At 46.0% G+C, this 26,672-nt stretch overlaps 1 protein-coding gene across 2 annotated transcripts in view; it reads left to right on the forward strand.

The window, feature by feature from the left end:
• Positions 1-26,672, forward strand: part of LDLRAD3 (low density lipoprotein receptor class A domain containing 3) — a 217,792-nt gene that overhangs the window by 102,204 nt on the left and 88,916 nt on the right. The window contains exons 3-4 of one of the 2 annotated variants that reach the window (XM_019738499.3): positions 1,718-1,843; positions 13,343-13,477. In XM_019738499.3, the coding sequence (XP_019594058.3) occupies positions 1,718-1,843; positions 13,343-13,477 (261 nt within the window). The remainder of the gene's footprint in view (positions 1-1,717; positions 1,844-13,342; positions 13,478-26,672) is intronic. The other variant, XM_074336214.2, reaches the window with a different exon arrangement.

The following is a 26,672-nucleotide window of genomic DNA, read 5'->3' on the forward strand; positions in this document are numbered from 1 at the left end:
CACACTCTCTCCCAAGTTTGTGCTTTGTGAAGGGCACACCAGCACTGTTACCCAAGTTCCCGGTTGAAAGAAAGCCATGTGTGTTTTTGAAAACCCAGGCACGTCCCAGGCCTTAAAACCCGCTTGCTTGTGGATCAGCTGCTGCTAAAGTTGGCATGTTGCCGACGGCGGGAACATGGAGGTGATTTACTGCCCGGTCGTTCCAAAGGAACGGCTCATCCTTTCCGAGGACCGTGAGTCCTGCCTGTAAGACAGGAGACAGGAGGGCTACCCGGTGGGACCGGCTACCGGGGAGGCAGTAATAGATCCGATCCTGCACTTCCTTAGTCGCCAGCCAGGATAGCCAGCGCCATGAACGGGAAAGGACGCTACCCCACAAGGCTGCTTGGTTAGCAGGACACTCCATCAAGCCCAAATTACCACAGTTTCTGTGAAAACTGTTTGTACAGCAGGAGTGGAAGGAGAATTTCTATGAGCAGGAGTCTGGCTTCTGTTGTGAGAAGTGACAGCCTTTGGCAGAGAGGCAACCCAGTGAGTGGGTTGAGAGCATGGCTTCTGGGGTCTGCGTGCCAGGGTCCTCACACCAGCACCAGGCTTTCTAGTGGAGTCCCCTGGGGCAAGTCACCTCACCACTCCAAGCACATCTGTGAAATGGGGATAAGAACTGTACCCACCTTGGTCAGGGGTCCCCAAGACTCCCCCAGATTTAGTAATTTGCTAGGATTCATAGAACTCAGCACAGAATCATACTCATGGCTGTGAGTTATTGCAGTGAAAGGATACAAAACAAAACCAACAAAGGGAAGAGATGAATGGAGTAGAGTCCAGAGGAAACCAAGCTCAAACTTCCAAGATTCCTCTCCCAGTGGAGTCACACAGGATGCACTTAGTTCCCCAGCAACAAGTTATGACAACATGTGGGAATTGTTTTCTACTGGGGAGGCTTGTTAGAGAGACTCAATACCCAGGGTTTTTACTGGGAGCTGTTCACCCAGGCACCCTTTGCCCAGCATGCACCAAAAACCCCAGATTCCCAGAAGAAAAGCAGATGTTCAGCATATACTGCACTGTTTGCATAAATAGCTTGGGCACAGTGAGCCATTCTTATGAGAGAGAATGGTGAGAGCCCTTCTGAAATCCAGGTTCCCAGATGCCAGCCAAGCAGGGGCCGACTTTGCCAGCAGGCCTTTCTGAGGATAGCAGTCTCAGGCCTGTGTCGTGAATTCTTTTCCACTGTCCCGTTTGGTGGTTGTTGGGGGATTAAAACATGAGCCATATGAAGCATGGGCCACACTGTCTACTAGAGTAAGCACTTACTAAATGCAGGCGATTACTTTGAAAGTCAGGGGATGAATTTTGAACGGCTCATTAGCACCTTACGAGCAAGCTCCATCTATCATCCATCTACTCACCCATTCATTCCTTCCCTGTTCAGCACGTTTGACTGCACCTTGCTGGTGGAGTGACTGGGCGGTGGGGGGCCTCTCTGGGACCTTTGAAGCAGCGGGATGAGCTATTTCCTTCCTGAGGATGGTGCCTGTGGGCTTCCAGTCTGGCTGGGTGGCGGAGGCAGGGGGTGGCGGTTAGGCGTTTGGAGACTTCAGGGTAAATGTCAGAGGACCCACTCGCACACTCAGAGTTAGCGGGATGGGTATGCAGTGGTCGGAAACCTTAACCTCCTGATGTCTTGCTGTTTGTCCTCTTTCTCCTCCTGCAGCCAAAGCTAAATCAAAATGCGGCCCGACGTTCTTCCCCTGTGCCAGCGGCATCCACTGCATCATTGGCCGATTCCGGTGTAATGGCTTTGAGGACTGTCCCGACGGCAGTGACGAAGAGAACTGCAGTAAGTGCTGGGAGCTCACACACCGCGACCCTTCGTTCACCCCAGTCAGCCCACCGCCTCCATACCGGCCACACTCGTCTTCCTGGGCTTCCACCCAAAGCCTCAGACGTTTTCTAGTGTTGCCCAGAGTCTGTCCTTTACCACTTCTGTTTTGTGCAAATGTGTAAATGCTCAGCTGCCATTGATCGGGGGCTGACAGTTGCGCTGCAAATGCAGGTGTGTTATCTCTGTGAACAGATGAGGAGTCTGAAGTGTGGAGAGGTGCAGGACCGTCCCCCGTGTCACACAGCTCATAGCTAGCACAGCCACTGCTAGGCCCATGCAGACCCGCATCTGATCGACTCGGCCACTGAGCAGCCAGGTTTATGTGCTTGCTTTCCTTCTTTGAATTCTTTAAAGAAAAAGGTGTTTATGTATTAATTATGTGTGTGCAATAAGAATGGATTTTGGAAAAAACAATGCAAACAGTATGAAAAGCTAAAGATTTTGACTTGGGACCACCCTGATTCTTTTTACTTGCTGTATAGTATTCTGTGGTATCAACACACACACACACACACACACCCTCTTGTTCTCTCTGTCCCACTCGTGCCTCTTACCAGTCTCGGGGTGGGCATCACTGCTGCTTGGCAGTCCCTTCTTTGCCTGCATCTCTGTGTCCAAAATCACTTCCCACCCAGCAGCTGACCTGCCTGTCATACTGTCCCATCTCTCCCAGCGAGTTGCTTTGTGCCTGCTCTCGGGCACACTGCTCACTGTTTCTTCTTCCTTTCCCCTTAAATATTTAGACCGCTGGCGCCTTTGTAGTTGTCGTCGGCTCTGGGCACATTTAAACATTTATTTTGCATGCCTACATATTTTAATAACTTTTTTTCTTCTGATTATTCTTATAAAGAACTTACAAAATGTAGAAAAGGAAAGAGGGAAACAGAACCGCCCAGAATGAAACACTGTTAATATTTGGGCGACTCTGTGCCAGTCCTTTGAAATCTCTCTCTCTCTTTCTCTCTCTTCTCAAATGTGCTGAATTCAGATGTCTTCTTTAATGTGACCATTTTCTCACATTATCAATTTTTTTCAAAATAGAAATCTTAATGCCTTCAGTGATTGTTTTGATAAATTGATTTTTCCCCTCATCTTGTTGGTGCTATTTTAAGCCCCTAAAGAGGAGGGTGGCTGTCTCCTGGGTTATTTATGTCTTTCCAGGGAACAGTCATTACTACACCCTCCCAACAGGGACACGGGGAGTGTATAACTCTTCCATCTGCCTTCTCCTGTTGCCTTATTTCATCTTCAGGGTCTCAAGTGGCAGAAATACAGCATAGCTGCTAGATTGTCAAATGGTTGGTAGAGTGGCTGAAACCCACCGTGGCAGAGAAGCTGTGTATCCCTAACATGGTTGGGGCCGGACTGAGCAACGTGACTCTGGAGCTGGAGCGTCTGGCCTCAGACTTGTGTTTACCCTAATTAAGCATGAGATGTGTCTGCTACGTGATCTCTTTGCACGGTCATTTCCTTGTCTCTAAAAACAGTGCTGAGAGCCTGCTTCCTGGGGTGGTTGTGGGAGTTAGATGAGAAAATACCTGAAAAGTGTTTAGTGTAGTGGCTGGCACGGAGTAATTGATTTTGAAAATATGTAGTGACTTAAAAATATGTAGTGATGAAAGGGAAGACCATAATTATTAGGCTTTCACCTTTGGCTTAGGATGCCCAAGGACATCCTTCTTTTATATTTTATTTAGTGTGTGTCAGCTTGATCTCTGCTTCCTACTGGCCATGGGGACCTTATAATCCAAGGGGAGAATGTTATGTGTATATTCACACATATATGCTAGAGAGTAATGCAATGGCTATAAAAAGCAAGTGTGACACATTATAGTAGGTACATTCTACAAGATTGTGTCATCCTCTGTACTTAATTAAAGCCCTGGAAGTTTTAAATGTTTGGATATTGGTCTTTAATTGTATGAGTAAATTATATCCATTCTAAATTAAGTCAGTGGGGATTAAGCTAGCATTTCCTCTGGCATATGTACCATTTAAAAGTAGTGGTTCTCACTATTTTGAAAACTGGTATATAAAAGAAAAGAATCAGCCCGTATCCTCCCGCTCCTATATGAATTGTATTTCTGAGTAATTAAATATCTGAGTTAGGAAAGTTCTTTCTTATTGAAGATTACCAGCTATAAAGAAGGAGAGAATTAGAGGATCTCTGTTTTGTAACGCTTAATTAAGAAATGGACCATCAATGGCTGCTAAAACCATTAGATGAAGAATTGATGGGGAGCTTTATAATGGATGGATCATGATGAAAACTCCTGAAACCAGCAGTCTTTTCACAGACAGCTTTGAATCAATGTTATACCACTTCTAGTAGAATGTAGAAACCCTATCACTCCATAGATCTCTTTATGTTATAATTGTCTTAGGACATCTACGTACATTATAAACTCCAAAAGGCAATGTTTTAATTTTTGCTTTAAGTTTTCAAATATATTTTAAAGAACTCCAGAGAAGAATAGCCTACTATATTTACCCAGATACTTGCTATTTCGGTTGCTCTTCCATCATTCCTGATGTTCCTTCCAAGTCTCCCTCTGGTATCATTTCCCATCTGTCTGAAGAACTTCCTTTAAGCAATTCTTTTAAAACAGGTCTGCTGGCAACAAATTCTCTTCGTTTTCCTTCATCTGAGAATGTCTTTATTTCACCTTCATTCCCGAAGGATATTTTTACTGCATATAGAATTCTGGGTTGACAGTTCTTTTCTTTCAAATGTTGTGCCACTTCCTCTGGCTTCTGTGGTTTCCAATGAGAAATTTGCAGTCATTTAAATTGTTTCCCATAGAGAATACATCATTTTTCTCTGGCTGCTTTGAAGATTTTTTTTTCGTCTTTAGTTTTCAGCAGTTAGATTAGAGTGTGTTTGGATATGACGATTTCTCTGAGTTTATCCTCTTTAGGGTTCTGTTTGAATCTGTAGGTTTTTGTCTTTTGCCGTACTTAGTACATTTTCACCTGTTTCTTCAGATGTTTTATAGGTACCTCACTCTTCCTCCTTTTCTGATAACTAGAGATCTTTTATTATTGTCCCACAGGTTCCTGAGGCTCTGTTCTGTTTTTAATCAGTCCTTTTTTCTTTTTGTTGTTCAGATTCAATAATTTCTATCTTTTGTCAAGTTTACTTTTTCCTCTGTCATCTCCAATCTGCTTTGAAGCCCATACACTACAGTTCTTTATTATTTCGGTTACTATATTTTTTCAGTTCTAAAATTTCCTTTTGGTTCTTAATATCGTCTGCTTTTTGCTGAGAATTTCTATTTTCCATTTGTTTCAAGAGTGTTTGTGATTACTCGTTAGAGTATTTGTATAATAGTTCCTTTAAAGTCTTCGTTATGTAATTTCAACACCTGTCTTGTCTTGACTTTGGTGTCTGTTGATTATCTTTTGCTATAAGAATTGAAATTTTCCTAAGTTTTCATATTATAAGTCATTTTGGGTTATATTCTGAATATTTTGATCGCTATGTGTAACACTCTGGGTTTTGTTTAAATCCTACAGAGAATGCTTATATTTTTTGTTTTAGTAGACAAATGAGCCCATTGGGTCAGGCCACAATTCCTGACAGCTCTCTGTGGGTTGTGGTTGCAGTAAGTTTCAAACTATTTTCGCAGTGCTATTCGTATCTGCCCTGCCTGCACACCTCCTGGTGGTCAGTCTGGGACCTGGGTCATGGTCTGTGGTTCAGCCCTCAGTGCCTTTGGTGTGCTGATTAAGACCAGATCTGTGCAGGAGCAGCGTGGGGATCAGCCTGGGAGTTCATAAATAACTTTATGGAGTTGCTTTCCCAAGTTCCTCCCTCTCCACAATGTCTCATACTTTCCAGTTTCCTGGGACTCTGAGAAGGGGAAGAAAAGTAAACTTACGGACTGTTCAGTAATAGAACGAATTTTGGTCTTCTTCCCCAATTGGCCTGCTCCAATTTACTGTTTAGAATCTAAAAATAAACGCTACAACTATTCTGTCCAGGTTTTTCGTTTTTGCTGCACTCACTGGGAGAGTCAGGGTGGGGTGTGATTACTGCATCTGGCCTGGAATTGGGACCTCCCATAAGTCAGTTTTAGCATCACAAGAAAAGAGACAACCAGATGTTATTTGTTTGTGCCTTCTGATATGACCCAACAGGAACACATTTCACTTCTACGAGGTATCTCTGCCAAAAACATCCAACCTGAGTCTGACTGAGCCTCCAAAGCTGTCTTAGTCCGTTTGGGCTGCTATACCAGAATAACATGATGGGTGGCTTCACCACAGAAACCTATTTCTCACAGTCCTGGAAGTCCAAGACCCAGGGTTCCAGCAAGGTCAGGTTCTCGGTGTGGCCCCTCGTGCTGTTTGTGACCTCACATGGCCTTCCTGGTGTGAAGACACAGAGAGGGAAATCCATTGGCTCCTCCTCATGGGCACTGATCCCATCATGAGAACCCATCCTCATGACCTCATCTAACCCTAATCACCCCCCAAAGGCCCCACCTCCTACAACCAGCCCATTAGGGGTTCGGGCTTCAGCATGTGAATTTCAGGGGCCATAACATGTAGTTCATAACACTGTTTACAGGAAATCCAGGCCCAGAGGAACGTGTTAATGACCCCATGGGAAGACAGTCTTCCAGAACCAGAATGATGGAAATGCTTCAGGACTGAGTTTCATCCATTAATACATTGTAAGAAAAAATAGAGGAAGCAGGAACCTATGGTTTGACAGAGAGGAAGAGGGAGAGGAAGGACATTAGTTTCAGACATGCAGAGTTTGAGATGAGGGGGTGTTCAGGCAGAGATATCTATGAGGTATCAGGATAAAGATGCTTATTGCTAGAGGAAAGGTTTGGGGACACAGCCACAGAAAGGTGGTGGTTGGAAGCAGTGGGATTTGATACAAGGCAGGCTTGGGTGTTGGACAGGAGGTCGCCGTGCCCAGGAAGCCTTTATAGGGAGAAGGAAACAAACTGCCATTAATAACGAATCAGAGTGCTGCCACTGGCACTGAGCTTCCTCTAGAAGGGTTTTGAAAATTCAAATCCTCTCAGTCCTTAGAGGCTGGGATAAGGCAAGCGGGATTGAATCTTTGCCTCCTGCCTCTTGCCAGAGTGCCGGCCCCTTCCCCTCCAGCAAACACGGAAGAGATTCTAGCTCCAGAATGTGGCTGCCTGTGGGTTACACTCTGTCTCGGTGGGCTTAGGGCTGCTGGGAGAGGGCTTGTTGCGGGAACTTCGAAAGGAAGGCAAGAACTAGGGACTGGCCATAGGCAGGCCGCCTCGTCTCCTTTGAAGGTGGGGGCTTCAAGCATTTTACAGGCCACAGAGGGAGCAGTGCTTGTTCATGGGATGGGTTATTTGCAGAGAGACTTGGGGCCAGGCATCCTTTTTCCTGGAACAGAGGAAGTCTTGGGACAGCTCCGTTTCCCCCAGTTGCCTGGTTTCTAGGGAAATGGAGCTGGGACAAGATCTCCATGAGATTTGGATGCGGGTTGAGGGAGTGAGCAGTAACCACCATGGATGGGGAGCAGATGGGAAATGTGGGGGCTGGTGATAAGGATTTTCTCATTGATGTATTTTGTCAAGAACCCTCTGAGGTGGAAGAAGGGCTACTTCACAGACTTTAAATGGATTAAAGGCGACATTCCCTATGTCCTACTGGAGACAGATTGCTTCATTTCCTGCCTTGAAGTCGGTCCGTTGCTTTTGGGCAGCCTCAGTGGGCCCTTGGTCCCTTCCTTCAGATGTAGTTGAAGTCAATGCCGCCAGTTTAATTAACCACTGACCTTAACCTTAACTCATTTCTTCCTCCCTCTGGCAGAGAGAGACAAGTTTTCTTTGCTGGGAAACAGATCCTCAGAGCCTGTGTTTGTTGCGGTGATAACTGAGGAGCTTTGGAGTCCACAGCTGAGTTTTTCAAGTTCATGTTGCAGACAATTTTCTCCATCTTTGTTGACATAAATACTGTAAAATACAATGTTCCTTTCCCTAGTTAACCCAGTAAAATAATACATTTTTCAGTGACTGGTAAACCCTAGCAAGGAGAAAGAAAACATACATTTGGAGCACGTTCAGTATTGCTGGAAGATAGGGAGACATAACATCCTAACTTTCAAAGCGTTTCCTGGTCAGTTTAGGAACACAGCATCCTGGCTGGGGCTCCAGGGGCCCACAGGAACCCCTAACACTTGACCCCTGGTTGCCCAGAGCCTATGGCATTGGTCCACCATAATCCCACGTACACTCGCCCTGAAATTTGGCTAAGCCTGTACATGGCTGCAGAGTCCTTGGAAAAACTGTAGGGAAACTTGAGCTGTCTGGGGACCTTGGGGGAGATTTGCCACTCTGGTTAAGTGAGTCTGCCTAGTAACTGAGCATTTACGCCTTTGGGGACCATCGTGGACAGATATCTCTGGAGATGTGTTGTGTCTTGGTTTACTCAGTGTTTGCCTTAGTTGGTAACCACGCAGGGCCATTCTTAGGAACAGTAATTTTTAGACTGGGTTATATAATACATGGTTGCCTTCGGCTGCTTTTAGAACTTTCTGGTTTCTTTGGAAACTATCTTAGGCTGCTCTGCTTGTGGAATTCTTAAGGCTATTTTTTTTATAGCTTTTCTTATTTCCTCCCATAGTTGTCAGCTTTTATTTCTTGCTGGCAGTTTGTCTGTTAGGTGGCAAGCAGCATGGCCTCGCCCTCCTAATTTGCTGTGTCCTTGGGAACTGGAACACAAACCTGGTTGGAATTTACATAAACAGAATCAATACATCCTGAAAGAGGTGGGAGGCTTGAGGGTCCGTCCCTGAGGAAGCTCCGGGCGCTGGAAGGGCTTGGACACTGTACACTTGTGTTTTGATGGTTCGGAGGCTGGGGTTGGGAGTGTTCCTCCTGCATCCTCTGCCTTTGTCTGCCCTGCACTGCGGGTGGGGGGGAGGGGGGGACACAGTGTTATATGAGGAGTCCTTGATGAGGAGGAATCCAGGTGTGGATGTTTACCAGCATGGTACCTGTGTCTTCTGAGCAACTGGCACCTAAGTGTGAAAGACACTAAAAACTGTGTGTGTGTGTGGGGGGGGGGGGGCACAGAGCACTTTGTGAGGAAGAACAAAGGAAAAGGAAAGTGAGTGATCACTGAAACTTTTCTGCCAGACTAGACTCTTAAAATTTTTTTAGCGAGGTCTTTCAAACATACTGAAAAAGACATGTAAAATTAAATAAACCCCTGCATTCCCAACACCCTGTTTTAACAATCCTGTTACCTATAGTTATTGTTATATTATCGTAACTATATTAACTATCGTTAATAATACTATGTTCCATTATGTTATAACGATATTATAACTGTTAACTAAAGTTAATCATACCGTGTTGTATATTTGAAAGTTGCTGAGTAGATCTTTATTGAAAGTTTTCACCACAAAATAAATTTGGTAATTGTGTGTGGTGAGGGATGTTAACACGTTGCGTACGGATCACTAGAATCTTCACGAGGGGTTTAAACCCCGCTGTATGCAACGTGTTAACTAGACTTATGGAAATGATCATTTTGCAATATATACAAATATGCAATCATTATGTTGTACACCTGAAACTAATATAATGCTGTACGTCAATGATATCTCAATTAAAAAATCGTATTACCACGTTGCTTAACTTGCTTCAGATTTTTAAAATAGTAGGATGTCCCAAATGTCAGAAGTCTGCAGTGTACTGCTCTGGATCCTGTGCTTCTTCTCTCCAGAGGTATCTTTTGTCCTGAACTTAACATTGGTTCTTTCGATGCAAGTTGTTATTATTTCACTATATATTTTTGTAGCTGCCAATAACAAACAGCATTCTTTTGCATCGGTAACTTCATACAAGTGGTACAACACTGTCCATAGTCTTCTATAATTTGCTTTTTTCCCCTGTTATGTTTGTGAAATTTCACTCTGGGCCATTGATTTTTCACTGCTGTTGGTAAACAATGACCCCTGGACCAAATTTGGCCTACTACCTGTTCTTGTAAATAACGTTCTATTTTACATATAGAACGTTATTTGTTCTTTGCCCTTTGTTTATGAATTTTCTCTGGCTGTTTTGCACTAAAGAGGCAAAGTTGAGTCGTTAAAACAGAGATATAGACTGAATGGTTACCAAAGCCTAAAATATTTACTATCTGGCCCTTTAAAGAAGAAGTTAGCCAACCCCTACTGTAGAATCCTGTTGTAACGATGTAGCACATTGTACCTATTCTCCTGACTGTGAACATTTGCATCATTTCTAATTTTTTTTTTTAATTTTACAAAAACGGTGCTTCAATAAATACACATTTTTTTGTTTGTTTGTTCAGGATTCTCCCTAGAGTATATAACTGGAAGTGAAATTACTGGGCTGGAAGGCATCTGCACCTTAAACTTTACCCAATTTGACTAAATTGGTCTCCAAGGTGGATCTACCAATTTGCACTCCCACTGGTCGTCTGTGAGACTTCCTTTCCCGCCACATCCTTGCCAACAATCTGGTATTTTAAGACCTTACGTTTGGCAAGTCTGATGCGGTTCAAGTGGCGCTTCATTACCAGTAATGGTCAACGTTTTTTGCAGTTGTTATTAACCATTTGCCATTATGGGAATTCCTGATGATGACCTTTGCCCATTTTCCTGTTGAGTTGTTTGTCTTTCTTCCTTTTGCGTTACGAGAGTTCTTTATATATTTTGGCTACTGGTCCTTTCTGTTATATGCATTACAACCTGTCAGTGACTTGCTTTTCATTCAGTTTGGGTTCTTTACCACAGCTGTGTCTTAAGGTATATAGTCCGCAGGCTTAGTTCATCTTGAAGATACGTGTGACCTGTAATGTACATATACTTACATATATACTGACATATAGGTAGTAGGTATGTGCGTGCACACACACACACACATACACATACACACACGTGCACACATAAATGACTTCTTTTCCTTGGAAAGGGTTGCATCGTCTGAGTTTGAAGAAAAAGGAAGTAGTTGCCAGCAGGGTCAGCAAGGTTGATCCTGCACAGCCTTCCCCACTGGGGTGCTCACAGCCGCTTACAAACACCCCATCTTGGAGCAGTTAGAAGTTGTCTGTTTGAGTGAGCTGACTGTTGCTGACACTTTGGCTGTGTAGACATGACCCACAAGGTCCCAGGGAAGCTGAAGGCCACCGTGGTGGGATACAAAAGGTTTGGAAGGCTGCCTCGGACAGAAACTGAATGTGATTTGTGGTTTTGGGTTTCCCCATTTTGGTTTTGGCTGAAGTCAGACCTTGGTTTCAGCTTGATCAAGTTGAACCATGCTGTGGCCCACAGCGATTTAAATAATTAAAACTTCCATGTTCAGGCCAGATTACTTTGGTTTGACTTTGCATTGGTCCATCATCTTCAAAACTGGCTTCCCCTGTCCCTCTGTGTCCTCTGACCTTTCAAATCTTTCAAATCAAACTTTCTTTCTTTTCTTTTTTTTTTTTTTTAATTAGTTTCAGGTGTACAAAGCAACATAATAGACATTTACACCCCTCACAAAGTGATACCCCCATCTACCCCTCTGACACCGTATATAGCTGTTACAACACCACTGACTATATTCCCTGTGCTGTACTTTACATCCCCCTGACTGTGTGTATATATATATATATATGTATATGTATATGTATATGTATACGTATATGTATATGTATATGTATATGTATATGTATATTTAATTATAGTTGACATTCAGTATTATTCTACTTCAGCTTCAGTTGTACAGTACAGCAGTCAGGTACATGCACAGTTTATGAAGCGATCCCACTGGTAAGTCCAGTGCCCGTCTGATACCCTGCATAGTCTTTACAACATTATAGTCAAATCAGACTTTCTGAGTTGAATAGTTAAAAAATAATTCTGCAGTCCTTTGGGTTTACAGAGCCCCGTGGAATGTACAGTCTTTGCAGCCATGATCTCTGTGTATCTTAACAATATCTCAGTGGAGTGTATGGGGAAGATACATGACAGCTGCTATCGTATAGCTGAGGACCAGTGAGAGGCACGGAGCTGACTTGTTGGGTTGATCCTGACCCCATAGCCGTCTTCTGTGCTGGGCCCGATGTCCCACTCTGGTGCTCTTTCCACAATCTGTAATTCAGGGGTGAGCTCACTTCATTACCCAAGCTCCAGGATGACCCCTCTTCATCGTCCCCAGTATCTCTACTTCAGAGAGGGCCACACTCTGGGGGACCGAGACTGACATAACTAGGGGTGACACATCTAACATTCCCTGAGCTTGTGCTACGTGTCAGGTTCTGCGCTGTGCATTTTCTTACACGCCAGCTCAGTTGATGCTCAAATGAATGCTGTGAGTAGCAGGATGAGCTTCACGGGCCTGTGACCGGCACAGCCGTACAGGGCCTGTGCTTAGCTTAGAAGGATGCTATGCTTGCTTTTACACCCTGCACTTGCCTTCCTGAATTTTTCAATAATTTTTGTACAGTCGGCCCCACATTTTCCAGTTTGCACTGGGCCCTGCAAATTGTGCAACTGGTCCTGTCCACAGATCAAGAAACCGAGGCTCGAGAGGTAAAGTAATTTGCCCAGGATTTATACAGCTAATAACTGGCAAAGACGGGACTGGAGTAATTTCTCCTTTGCCACTTCATTTATTAAAACTAGAGCCCTGGAAGAGCCTTATTTGAATTGCATTGCAAGGAACCGGGAAGCAAAGTAAACTGAGCTATAAAAATACTGATTTTCTGTGGAGATTTGCTTAGGTGCTGTTAAGTGGTTTTTATGGTGACCTCACACTGGCCAGTTGCCACCCTTGGCTTTGGGTGGACCCTTTCTGTCATTTCTTTTGAGGTCCCTGAAAGTAAGTGGAACAGGGAGCCTCACAGGGGAGACAGTCAGGCTGATCAAGTGAGTTCATGGGCTTCTTTGATAGCAAAGAAGAAAGTGAGACCCCTGAGTTTGCTCGGTGAGCCACAAAGATGCATGAGGAATTCATTAGGGAGCTGGAAGGATCCAACATAGCTCCTGGACCACATCATGCCATCACCCTCTTGGTGGCAGCGATTCCTGGATCCCTGACTCAGCTACTCCTTCTGGCTTTGCTTTTCTCTTTGTGTCTCTTATGCTCCCAACCACTCCACTCCCAACTCTCCTGGAACATTCAGGTTTGCCCCAGGCCCCTCAAAGGCTACTGGCCTGCCTAGAGGGGTAAGGCATTGTCCTCTGGCCATGTTGGTATGTCATAGGCACCAGAATGATGAATTGGGCAAAGGACCTTTTAGAACAGGGCCGAATGCATCTTGTCCCATCCAGGTCATTGGCTGGCTGGTCTTCCAGGACAGACTTGGAGTTGGCCATCTTAGAAAATGAGCTCACTGCTTCCTGAACAGGATATACTCCTGGCTAGAGAAGGTTCTGGGGGTTCCCAAGGGGACTTGCTGGCCGACCTGGTGATGTGCTCTGTTTTCCCTTCACAGCAGCAAACCCTCTGCTTTGCTCCACCGCCCGCTACCACTGTAAGAATGGTCTCTGCATTGACAAGAGCTTCATTTGCGATGGGCAAAATAACTGTCAAGACAACAGCGACGAGGAAAGCTGTGAAAGTTCTCAAGGTAGGAAACACCCAAGCTCTAAAAAATAATTGCAACATCACACCACACACAGTAACTCTGAAAAGAAGTTACCCTCAACCAAATACAACAGCTGTATTTATTTTTGCACTTTGCAGCCCTTGTACGCATGATTTTAACTATATAACACACCTACCATTCTGTTTTTCTCATTATTAAATATAATATGTACACTTTTTCTTCGATACTGAAATAGGCCCCAGCTGCATTACATGCTGTCATGGTGCTCTACTGTGGTGTTCTGAATTACTGCGTTGTTGGGGACCATCAGGGTAGTTTCTTTCCACTGAATTACTTGTTCAGGATAAATTCCGCAGAGGGGGACATCTGAATGGTTCACGGCCACACCTCGCCGTACAGCTGTGTGGGATTACTTTTTTATTTTATGCTGCTGCTAGTATTGGAATACCTCAGGCATTCACCATCTCCTGTTTTTCCCATACTTGCTAATTTAGTAGTCATAGAATGATAGCTCCCCCAAATGCTTTAATTTGCATTTCTCAGATTATGAGCAAAGCTGACATTTCCCCCAATGTGTTTGTTTACTACTTTGTTTCCTCTTGTGTGAATTACCTACTCATAGCAGGGCTCTCGGTCTCAGAGCTGTTTTCTGAAAGCTGAAGGATGCAGTTGTGGGGATGGAAAAATAAGCTTTTTAGGGAACCGAGAAGGACACAGTGGGATCATATCCTCTCCTGTTAAAACTAACTAGGTACATTTCTTTACTTATTGACTCTTTTTCAGTAAACATGTGTTTTCTTCAGTGGTAAGGAAAAAATGATTTAAAAATAGACGTACATTTTAAGGCATCCTAAAAAGTATATTTCTGTTATAAACGGGTATCATCTGTATGCAATCTTTACTGTTTTCACTTAATATTATATTGCTGTGATTCATTCATCTTATTGTTTGTTGGTAGAGTTCATTTTCTTGACTGTTATTCAGTATTCCACTGTATAAATGTACTGCAGTTTATAGACTCACTAAAACTGTAAAAAAGAAAAGCAAGAGACAGATGGTTAACTGGCTAACTCGTATATCGGGAGGTAGGATAGACAGCATAAGCTCCATGCAGTTAGATGGAGGTTCTTTTCGAGGTCCTAGCTTTTATTTTGGTTGGTGTTTATTATTTTATTCACAACGAATGAATGAACAAATGGGTTATGCGTAGACCACTGGTCAGAGTGGGTCACAAACTAAGGACTATGATCAATCCAAATCTATATGCCCAACGTCCATAGACAAGAAAGACAAAATATGCATCCACATAGACTTTGCCTAAGTTTGTGCAGAGAACAGCTCTGGGAGGTGAGTCCTGGGCAGAATTAGCCTGAGTGTCCGAGCCTGGAAAGTCCTCTCCTTGATCTTTCATTTCACCAGTGGTTCTCAAAGTGTGATCCTCAGAGCAGCATTGCATGGGGACTCTTTGGAAATGCAGAGCTCAGGCTGCACCCCAGACCCGCTGAGTCCACTGGGGAGCAATGTGTGGTTTCACAAGCCTTCCAGGTGTGTCACATGCACGTTACAGTCTGACAGCACTGTCATACACTAACTTTAAAGAGGTTTCTCATCTTGTCATTTGCCTAGGAGTTTCTCAACTTCTGATGGAACAACAAGGCATTTCTAGCCTTTGCACCCACTCAAGTTTTTATAAAACAGAAGTTATGCCAATATACCTCCTATGGCATGTGTCTTCGGTGGCTCTAGACACCAAATGGGGGGACAGCAGTCACAAAGTCAAGGAAACATTAGGATAGATGGGGGGATTGAGGACATTTTTCTGCATTTTTTAAAAATAAATTTTATTGGGGAGCAGTGTGTTTCTCCAGGACCCATCAGCTCCAAGTCAAGCTGTTTTCAATCCAGTTGTGGAGGGTGCAGCTCACTGGCCCAGGTGGGAATCGAACCAGTGACCGTCGTGTTATGAGCACCGTGCTCTAACCAACTGAGCCAACCGGCTGCCCCATGCATGAGCTCATTTAGTCAAAATATATCCTGTCTGCTTCGGCTGGGCTTCCAGTCTTAGAAAATGTATCAAGTGATGTGGGAAAAGAAAATATATTCTGTAATGTTTTTTATTTTTATTTATTTATTTTTTTGATGGCGTGGAGAAAACTGACCCCAAGATAGGAATATGGTGTTTGAAATACTTTTCTTCTAATTTGATGAGAGTATGGAAAAGGGGTGTCTCCATGTTAGAGACACCAGCTTTGTGTGAGCCTCGCTTCCCTTTGATCATCCCGATTTAGCTCCAGTCCGTATCCTTGGCCTTTTCAGCCAACAACAGCCTCTGTCAGGCACTGGGCGTGGAAATGGGACCATGGAAGTGGAATCGTTACCAGGCCTTTCTATTCCATCTGGGATGTATTAGAGACCAAAGAACACTGCGGTGGAATGGAGTTTTAGGGGGGCCTTCACTGATTAGAAACACAACCTGCTTACCAGATAATTCCGAAAGCAGTGGCTTTGGAGCAGGCTTGCGTGTGGATTTTCTGTTGCGTAGGAACTCTCCTTGGGAGAACACATCTGAGGGGCAGCGGGGCTGCCGTGCACGTGGTGGGTGTGGCCGGCACTCAGCTGGCCTCAAATGTGTTGACTTCAAGCCTAATCAAACAGATTCTTTCCAGCTTTGGAGAAGGGACTGAATGTGGCAGGCAGCCTTTCATGATCCCCAACTCCTGGCGTTCCTACCCTGGTATAATGTGATTTGGATTTTGTGACTTGCTTGTGTTCGGAAATGGTGGCAAAATACACGTAACATAAAACTGACGATCTCAACCATTTTTTAAGTGTACAGTTCAGTAGTGTTACTTTCACATTGTTGTACCCCCGTCTCTAGAATTCTTCGTCTTGTAAAACTGAACCTCTATACCCATTAAACATCTTGCAAAACGGAACCTCTGTACCCATTAAACAATTTCCCCCTCCCCCCAGTCCTGGCAACCACTATTCTACTTTCTGTCTCTGAATTTGACTTCTCTAGGTGCCTCGTATGAGTGGAATCACACAGTCTTTGTCTTTTTCTGACTGGCTTATTTCTTCACTTAGCATATTGCCTTCAAGTTTCATCCAGGTTGTAGCACGTGTCAGAATTTCCTTCCTTGTTAATTAAGGCTGAAGAACAGTCCATCGTATAAGTGTACCGCATTTTGTGTAGCCATTCATCTGTTGATGAACACTTGCGTTGCTTCCACCTTTTGGCCGTTGTGAATAATGCTGCTGTGAACATAGATGGACAAATTGTGACTTGCTTTTAACAAAGGAAATGGCATCAACAGTGATGGGATGTCAGTTCCCAAGATTAGATTACAAAAGACTCTGGCATCTGTTTCGCTTACTGTTTCTCTCTCATGCAGATGGAAGCCAGCTGCCATGTTTTAAGCTGCCCCGTGGGTAGACCCCTGGGGCAGGACCTGGGGAGGGCTCTGACCAAGATAGCCACAAACTGAGGCCCGCCCAAAGCCACGTGGGTGAGCTTGGAAGGGGCTCCTCCTGGGCCAGCCTTGAGCTGTCCGAGGCCCCAGCAGTCACCTTGATTGTATGCAGCCTTGTCAGAGGCTTTGAGTGAGAGCTAAGCCACTCCTGGATTTCCGATCCATAGAAACTGTGCAGTAATAAATGTGTGGTCTTTCTGAGTCTCTGAGTTTGGGGGTAATTTGTTACACAGTCAGTAACAGATAGCCAATACACTGACTACCTCTCACATGGACCCTAATTCTCATTGCTCCAGTCACAGAGTTTATGAAGAGCTCAGGTGATGGTGAGGAGATCAGACCTTTGGAAGGAGAGCAGGCAAGGTGTTTGTAAGGGTCACCACCACTAAGTACTAACTAAATGTCAGGCACCATTCCAAGCACTTTACTAGTGTTCTCCCAGTTAGTTCTCATAAAAACCATGTGAGAGGGAGTTCCTTGCACAGAAAATGAGCCCCATTTCTAGATGAAGAACCCAGGGAACAGAGCAGTTGTATATGAAGGCTGGCATAATTTCCCTCTTTTAATACTCAGGTTTTCCTTTGAGTAAGAAAGACTACTGGTGCCTGTCCACTGCCTCTCCTCCTAAGGAATGCTGGGAAGTTAAGCCCTTCTGAAGGAGCCACCAATGCCAGGGTAGTTAATTGGGTATTTTGGCAATCGAGATGCAGTTTCTTTATCTCGCTTGCTGTATTCTGATGATAACGCTTCAAAAGAATTTGGAAAGCTGGTCGTGAGGTTTGGCACCTCACCAGAAGCTAACAGTGACAGCTTTGTCCTGTTTCTTCTGCAGAAGTGTGTGTGTGTGTGTGTGTGTGTCTGAGAGAGAGAGAGAGAGAGAGAGAGAGAGAGAGAGAGAGAGAGAGAGAGAGAGAGAGAGAGAGAGAGAGAGAGAACAGTCCTTACCGGCCTTTTTGTCAGTGGATAGATAATGGGGTACCTCCATGTGCCAGGCCTTGAGCTGCAGGCAAGTGTTACAGAAGTAGTCTTGACCCCTCTTCAGTTGTGTCCTCCCCCCAAATGCATATGTTGAGGTTCTAAAAGCTAGTGCCTTAGGATGTGACCTTGTTTAGAACTAGGTCCATCGCAGGTGTAATTAGTTAAGACGGGGTCACACTGGAGTAGGGTGTGCCTCTAATCCAACGTGATTGGTGCCGTTATAAAAGGGCAAATTTGGACACCGACAGGGACACAGGGAGAATGTCATGTGAACATGAAGGCCGGCATTGGGGTGATGCATCTATAAGCCAAGGAACGGCAAGATTGCCAGCAAACCACCAGAAGGTAGATGGGAGGAGGCAGGCAACCAATTTTCCCTCATAGCCCACAGAATGAACCAACCCTGCCCACATCCAGCCTCCAGAACTGTGAGACAGTACATTCCTGTTGTTTCAGCCATCTAGTTTGTGGTCCTTTGTTATGGCGGTCCTTGCCACTAATACAGCCCCCAGAAGTCCCACCCAGGCAGGACACAGCCATGCACTGGGTGCCACAGTAGAAATACAGAAAGGGGCTGTGGAACTGCCAGTGAGTGACCACAGTGCAGAAACAGAGTGAGACGAGGCCCTCTGGGAGATGTGGGAGTCCTGGGTGCACGTAGGGAGTCGTGACGGCTGAGCAAGGGTCCTCTCGGTGGGGAGAGATGCTGGCCTGCGGCTCTGTGGGGTTGGCAGAGCCATGCTTGGGGAACAGGGCATCTCCCAGCAGGTACTTGGCAGTGTTCTTTTCCTGTACTTGGTGTGCCGGCCTCATTAACTCATTCTCCACAACAGTCCTGGAACTGGAGTCAGTGAAGCAGAAACCCAGCACGTTCCCTTAAAGTCCGGACCAAATCCATCAACACCTCTGTTTTCCGGGCCCCTTAGGACAGTTGCACTTGGGTCTTTCACCTTCAGTCCTGAGGCTCCAGGTGACCTCAATTAGTCAGTGACCAACCCTGATTGGGGGCTGGAGGCTGGGCTTACAGTGGATAAACACACAGCCACAGGAAGTGACAATTAGGGACAGTGATTGCTTCTTACCCTAGCCTCTCAAATAAATCCCTCAAATAAAACCTGAGAGCTGAAGGAACCAAGACAGAGGGTCCTTGTGGCTGATGGGCAGAGGGGTTGCCGATTCAGGCCACCACTGCTAACTTAGTGGCTTTGGGGTCTTTCACCCATTGTGACCAGGGTTATGTTATCTAAGGTTCATTACGGGAACTGTCCTTTCACACTGCTAAAATTCAAAGTTTGGTGTCCCTTCACATGTTCCCTCCCGCCCCGCATATGGGGCCTGTGGTAGATTGGATTTGTATTTGGTGCTTCACTCCCTCCCTCTACCCTGTGATCTGGCGGAGTAGCCAGAGGAAATGTCCCTACCCCCTGGGTGCTGGGCTCGCTGTGGCTATGGAATATTGGCAGACACGATGAGAAGAGAGGTTTGAAGTTGCTGAGTCCTTTTTCGTGGTCTCCTGCATTCCAGTGATCTGCCTTGAGAAGAACATGGGGGAACTCCTGGTCCAAAGAAAACGTGCTGTTACACGGAGTAGACCTGATGCCCGACCCCAAGCCACAGGCTGGGGTCAGTCCCAGCTGAGGCCAGAAAGATATGGGTCTTGCCGACCCCTGAGCAGGATAATAAGTCTTTCCTGTTGTCAATCATTGAGATTTTTAAGGAGTGTGTATTACGTAGGAAGAATTGACTAATACCAGATCCTCATGAAATGCATGCTCGTCTGTATGTATTTACCAGGTAGTCATAGATTGCTGCTCTGTGCCCGGGGGCTGTGCCCAGCAGACACAGGGACGTGCCAAATTTTGACAAACCTTAAGATGCCATCAAGTGTAAGATCCACCATTATTTTAGGTTTTGCTGAGAAAGGTAAAATTGCTGACAATTACTTTATGACACGCTTTTGATGTTAAGATGCTTCTCAATTTCAGAATGTGAAAACATTGTGCATGTTAGAATGGAAGAACCATAATAGGGCAGAAGTGTGGTCTCTCCTCTGATGGAACTTATCTTCTAGTAGGAAAAACAGGCGTTAAGTTGGTCACTCGAGTGAGGAATGTGTGGCAAAGGCAAACACAGGATGCTCTGGACGCGCATGACAGCAATCTCTGTAGGGTGGGGACGGCCTTCCTGAGAAAGAGGTGCTGAATCTGAAACCAGAAGGGTAAGGGGCACCCATTCACTGGACAAGGCCGGGCAGGGGGAGGAAGAAGGAACTACAAGTTAGAAGACCCAGAATTAAGAGACAGCGTGGTACATTTGAAGAACGAAAGATCCACAGGGCTCCCCTAGGGTGGACAGAAAGCGAATGACCCAGAAGGAAGCGGGAGCGGTCAGCAGTGGCCTATGGATTGGTGACCCAGGAAGTCACTTTAGGGATGTTGGACTTTCTCGCTTCCTCCCGGGTGGGAAAATGGGACGTCTCCTGTGGACAGTGGGATGTCATGGACAAGCCGTGGGAAGGTGACAGCAGTGGGGCGAGACAGGGCAATGGCTTCAGGAAGCATTGCCAAGATTCGATGATAAACTGGATAAGGGTTGTAAGGGATAGAAACAGCCCACGCCACGCGTCACCATGGGCGTGCTAACTCGGTGGAACTGGAGAATCTGCCCTGTTATTTTCCAGGGGTGCGTGGTTTTTACTCTTCTCCTCCAGGCTCCCCGCTAGGCGAGGAAGTTGAGAGTAAAAGGAGCTTATGCTTTTGGAAGAGACTTTTGCTTTCTGTCATTAGATAAAGCCAAGTGACTGAGCAGCCAAAGATTATTTCTAGAGAAATCGTGGCAAACATAAGATAGGAAAAGGGCTAGTTTTTAATTTAGTTTTCCAAGAATGGAAAAGAGCTTTATTTATTTATTTTTTAAATAGTAATCTTGGTGTAGGGGATCCAACCAAAAATGTCACAGCCTAGAATTGGATGGGTGCTCAATATTTACCACAAAACTTGTGGCTGCCAAGTGATGTCAGGAGCTTCCTTGGAGGGGCCCTAGGAAAGAATCGTCACCCCGAAAGAATTCATTCGGCTTTCCTTAGAGTAAAACTGCTGGAAGAATGCGGAAACCTTTTTTCCACTTTCAATTTGAGAGTTTGAAAGCCCAGCTGGGCTGGAAAAAGCAGAAATGCTGACTTCATCGGAAGAAACAGGAGGAGACCGGCAGAGGTTGATTACTGCCTTTCTGTACCTGTGGGGTTTTTTCTTTTAATTGAGTGTTTGCATCATGAAAGCTTCCTTTCCTTAAACCACTGCAACAGGAGTTCGAGGAGTTCTACAATTTCCCTCATTTAGAAGCAAGTCAGACTGGTTGTCCAGTGAGGATAGTAATTGCTTCCTGATCTCGCGGCCGCTGTGGTAATCTTCAGGGCTTTCTGTAGGCCTCTCCGTTCCTTGCACATGTGCCCCCTGCTCTTCCCTCTCCTGGCTCCTGGCTCCATCTATCCCTCCCTCTTCCTGGCATGTGGGAGAGTCCCTCCTGGTCACCCGGCAGAGTGTGCCTCTTCCTGAGGCAGAGGGACCAATTTTCAGGGCAGTGAGACCATGTGTGGGGCTTGCAGCCTGTCTGCGAGTCTGCTGTGCACGTTTTCTGAGCCGTGGGGCTGCTGTGCCGCTTGATTACGCAGGGGACCTTCTCAGCCCATGGGCAGCGTGTGGCCCTCAGCTCCCCACACCGCTCCCCACCAACACTTTGATTCTCTCGACTCTTCTTCCTGTTCATTCAAACTCAAATCATGTGCAGAGTGCCTGCTATTACCCGGCCCCACCCAGGTTCTGGGAGAAACACAGAGCTGGCTCACATCAAAGTTGCTCACCATCTGCAAGGGAGAAACGTAATGCCCTACAGATTAGGCCCCTAAAGTATGATAAATGCTGTGATAGAGGAATGACAGCATGCCATGGGAGACACGAGGACATGACTGGAACAGCGAGGAACAACTTTTTCCTAGGAGGATGTGACAAGGCTTCAGAGAAATGAAAATCTCTGCTCAGTCTTTAAGGATGAACAAAAACGGACCCATAAGCAAGCGTGAGACGGCATCCAGCTAGAGGAAGTCGCATATTCAAAGACAGATTCCTTCAGGCTGGAGCAAAGTGTGCACATGAATGTGTGTGGGGTGGGGGTAAGTGGGGGGATACAGAGCCATCAGGGTGGGTGTGGCCAGCTTGTGGAGACCCCCTTCCCTCATGCTTCACCTGGAAGGTGGAGCCAGAGCGGGAGTATCAGGAGAAATGAGATGCTTAGCCCTGGAAAAGGAATTCCCAGGAGGGGCTGGCTGTCATTGTCCCCTGTGAGAATTCTGATTCTCTGTGGGTCATACTGAGCTCTGCCCTCCCATGGGCAGGGGAAATCTAATTGACACTTGGGGACACTGTCCATGAAGCTGGGGAATAAAGATTCTGTGAATTCTCCAGGATGAGGGTAGTTTGGGAGGGTAGATGTCCCAAGGACTAAGCTGTGCGCTGCCCCAATTTGCCTGGGTAGATAGGCTTGCTAGGAGGTCTCCTTTTGCAGTGCACACTGCTAGATGCTATGGGAAGTCAAGAGAATTCCTAGGAGCTGCTCCATTCTCTAGTAGCGTACTTTTCAGTTGGAGAGGAAGACCAGGCATACACAATCACCCCTTTGACCAGCACTACTAACGTGAAAAATATCTTATTAAGTCTTGTGTTGGAAAGTATACATGAATGCACCATGTATTCTGGATGCCAGGGTATCTTAGATGTGTTGTGTTAGCTGCCCTGTCCTCAGCTCCGTCTAGACTGTGTGTTCCACTCAGGACCTTGGGAAGGGCCAGCCCTCCACTTTCCAAAACATTTTCCAACCACCTCAGCCACTGTTGGCTCATCTTGGCATGGACACCTGACCCAAGGCCAGTCAGCACATGGGCTGACCAGCGGTAAATCAGTGTCTCTCTCAGACTCACTCAGGGCTGAATCAGTCTTAGGAGGATAAGCAAACGTGTTGGGATAGGACACAGCCACGTGGAAGCCACAGTCGGGAAGGGCAGAATTGATAGCAGAGGGTTCTGGTCTTCCTACAGGAGATGTCTAAGAGGCTAGAGGTGGCAGCCGCCTCAGGGAGATGGAGAGAGGATTTGCTTTGTCCTGGATGCTTCCCAAATCCCAGCTCTAGTTCCCAGGAAGCTCAGCATCTCTACCTTTCAGCGAGGCCTCTGTGGCCTTTCTCTTCTTGTGAACTGACTTGAGTGGGTTGCATGAGATAATCTGTAAAAGAGTGGTCAGTGTCAGTGATTCATGGAGTCGTGGGAGACGTTATGTACTTCAGACAAGTAGGAACGCAAGGGAAGATGGGGAAGTACAGAAAAGAAGGATATGGGCCATCCTTTGGGGACGTGTAAGATCTAGTTTCTGGTGTTTCTTCTCTGATCCTTTCTAACATTAGATTCTTAGTTTGTAAGATTGGAGGTGGTCCAGAGACTCTGTATTAGTTAGGAAATAGGCTGAGCTGCCAGAACAAAGAGACCCCATCGTACAAAATAAGACGGAGGTGATAGCTTAAATCACCGCCTTAGATAAGTTGACATTTTTCACCTATAATACCCCAGGGATGAGCAGCCTGAGCCCCCAGGGAGCTCCGTCCTTAGGGCTCTCAGGGCCACTCCATGGTCACTATTTCCCAAAGACCAGGAAGGAGGAAACAAGGTGAAGACCAGGCCGGGCCATTTCATCTTTAAGGAGATTACTCAAAAGTTGCATGCGTCACTTTTATTCATAATCCAGTGCCTTGAACGTAGTCACATGACCGCTCCTAGCTGCAGTCTGTTCTTACGGGTACACATAATAAGTACCTAGTAGGTATTTATTGCTCAGCTAAAACTCAGGAATATCTATTCTGCAAAGGCAGAAAGGGGGAATAGAAGGATACGGGGGAATAATTAGCCCATCCCTGCCACAGACTCCTTTAGACTGAGCCATAGTTCAAAGGTTGGTTTAGGCTGATAGCATGTCCTGTAGGTTTGTTGCACTGACCACTGTCAGACCACAGTCTTCCACCTGAGTGTGATTAGTTCACACAGCCTGAGAGAGAAGCTCAGTGTGTGCTTTGCTTCCTTGGGCTCTCTCAGACAAAACGGGTCTGGGCTGAACGCTCTGCAGTGCCAACAGGGGAAACCAAGGTGCACATCCAGGAGGGGCGTCTCTTCTGCATCCCTGAGTGTCTAGTTGAAGAGGTGCTTCACGGATTGGTTTCTTTTATGGACCCGTTTACTGTAAACCTGTGGTGACCCTTTGAGAGCCAAGCTTTTACCTTGATTTTGGAGTTTGCTCGGGGTTACATTGAAAGTTACTCTTTCAATGACAGAAACCTGACTCGGATTTTGCTTTTTCTACAGAATCAGTGGTCCTCAGATTTGGGTCACTTTGCATCTGAAGGGAATCCAAGGACAGATGTTTTCTGCTCATGAGCTGATTTGTTAGGCAGTCTTTCTCACGCGGCTTAGACCTTCTGTAGATTTTCCCTCCAACTCTTTTGGTCCACCAGTGCCTGCCTGCTTCCCTTCTGGAAATAAGCTGTGTATTTGGGGCCAGTGGCGTCTCCCTCATCCCTGTGCTATACACAGGAAAGCAAAGCCCAACGACGTCTCTCTCTTTCTCCCAACCTCAGTGTGGCAGTTTTAAAGAATGTCCACAATTTCCCTGGCTTCCTTCTCATCAAGAAGGAGAACCTGTGTCCCTTCCCTTGGAAACCGGCCAGCTTTTGTGACTATTTGGACTAATAGAGTGTGACAGAAGAGATGCTATGGGATTACCATGGCTAGGATGAAAGTGCTTATGCAGCTTCCTCCTTGCTCCGGGAACATTCCCTCTTGAAAGTTTCAGTGGCCATGTAAACAGTTCAAGTGCCCTCAGGCCGCGTTATTGTAAGGTAGCCCAAACTAGTCTACACCGAGACCTCGGAGAGGCGCATGAAGAGAGAGAGGTTCCTGGGCCGCCCCTGGCTGCTTCAGCCGCTGTCTGATTGCAACAGTATGTGAGACTCGGAGCCAGAACTGCTGCTCTTTTTCTGAATTCCTGAGCGACAGTAACTGTGAGAGGTAATAAAATGTTGCCGCTTTGAGCCATTAAATTGGGGGATGGTTTGTTATGCAGCAGTAGCTAATGGGAACCTCAGTCGATCAAAAGGCATTTCACGCACCATTAATCTGCACCCCGAGGTAGAGAAGCTGATGGGCTCGAATCCTCCGCTGGACCCCATGTTTCCCAAGAGAGCTTTCATGTATGTGCCCTTGCGTTTCTTACCTCTCGCGAAGATGGAGCTGCACACACAGGCCAGAAAGGCTGCCGAGCCCCAGACTCTGGTATGTCAGTTCTCGGTGACAGAGAGCTGTTCCTGGTCACCCGTCAGTCACATCCTCCATATGATGCCCCACTCCTTCCTCACCTCAAGCATAATCCACTGAGGCTGTATGAGGTGCTTCGGACAGAAGCTGAGCCTGAATTACTGACCCACCACTTCCTCAGCATGAGACAGAAACCTGGGGGAGTTTTGTTTTTTCTGCCAGTCCTGTGCTAGGCTCGGACACAGCAGAGCCTGTTAAATGGGAGAACGTTTTCAAATTCCATCAGGCTTTGGGTATAAATTGTAGGAGCAAGCTGATTTCCAAGGCTTCTCCATCCCTTTAGCAACTGTATCAGCCATATGTGTGACATAACACACGAAGAGCCCAGACTTTGCATAAAGTCAGGTAGTAGCTCTGTTACCTTGGGAAAATTACTTAACCACTCTGAGCCTCTTCAGCACCAAGGACTGCCTCCAGGATTGCTGGAAGGAAAAGGGAGAGACGGCTGCAGAGCTCTTAGCTCAGAGCAGCTACCCCTGAGTGGGGGTCCCATTCCCCATGCGTCCACAGTCCCTGCAGAAAAACCACAACTACTGTAGCTGCCGACCTGAGCCTTTTCATCTTTGGAGAAACACCAAATGTAAAAGAATCAGGTGAGCTCTCCAGAGTCCTCTGTCTCTGACAGCTAACAAGGTTTTTCTCCTTCCTGCCTACCAGCAAGGAGCCAGGCCCCAGGCTTGGTTCCATTTGGCATTTGCTTCCTGGCCTAGAAAAAACAAGGAAAGAGCAGTGGAATATTCCAGAGTATGAAGGTATAGACCTAGGTGGGGGTGGAGCAGAGCCCCCCACCAGGTAGGTGGGGGTGGTGGATGTTCAAGAGGCGCTCCATTGTCTCAAGTGTCTCAGTAATACCTTCCCGGGTTATGTCCTTAGATAAACCGTCTTATTGGTAAATAACAGAGGTGAATCTCGTTCAGCAAGTATCACTGAGTGTGAGACACTTGGGTGCATCATTGCATGAGAGAGGCCCCTGCATTGTGTGGTTCTCTCCATTTCTAAGGAACGGCATCAGTTTAAAAGCCATGTGTAAACCTTGATTAGTTTGGAGGAAATTACTTCGGTTATTTATCAGGAAGGATAGAGACTTGCCTTCTGATTGCAAGGGACATCTTTTAGAGTGAAGGTTGTCAGGTAGAATCTGGAAGAAAAGGAAGGAAAACCTCTCTGGGGTCACTGATCATTCACTCCAGACAGTCGTACTTGGAGACAGTTGGAAAAGACCGGTTGCCTCAGACTAATTTATGGTGTGTTTTCTATTAGAATTGCAAAATTCACACAGTCGGAGGGTGTTAAAATATGGCTTCACATCATATTTAATACGTGCTGTATTTATAACTGGGATATGAAGTGAAATGTG

Source organism: Rhinolophus sinicus, chromosome 14, assembly GCF_057876585.1.
Source record: "Rhinolophus sinicus isolate RSI-liver-muscle chromosome 14, RSI-T2T, whole genome shotgun sequence".
NCBI lineage: Eukaryota > Metazoa > Chordata > Mammalia > Chiroptera > Rhinolophidae > Rhinolophus > Rhinolophus sinicus.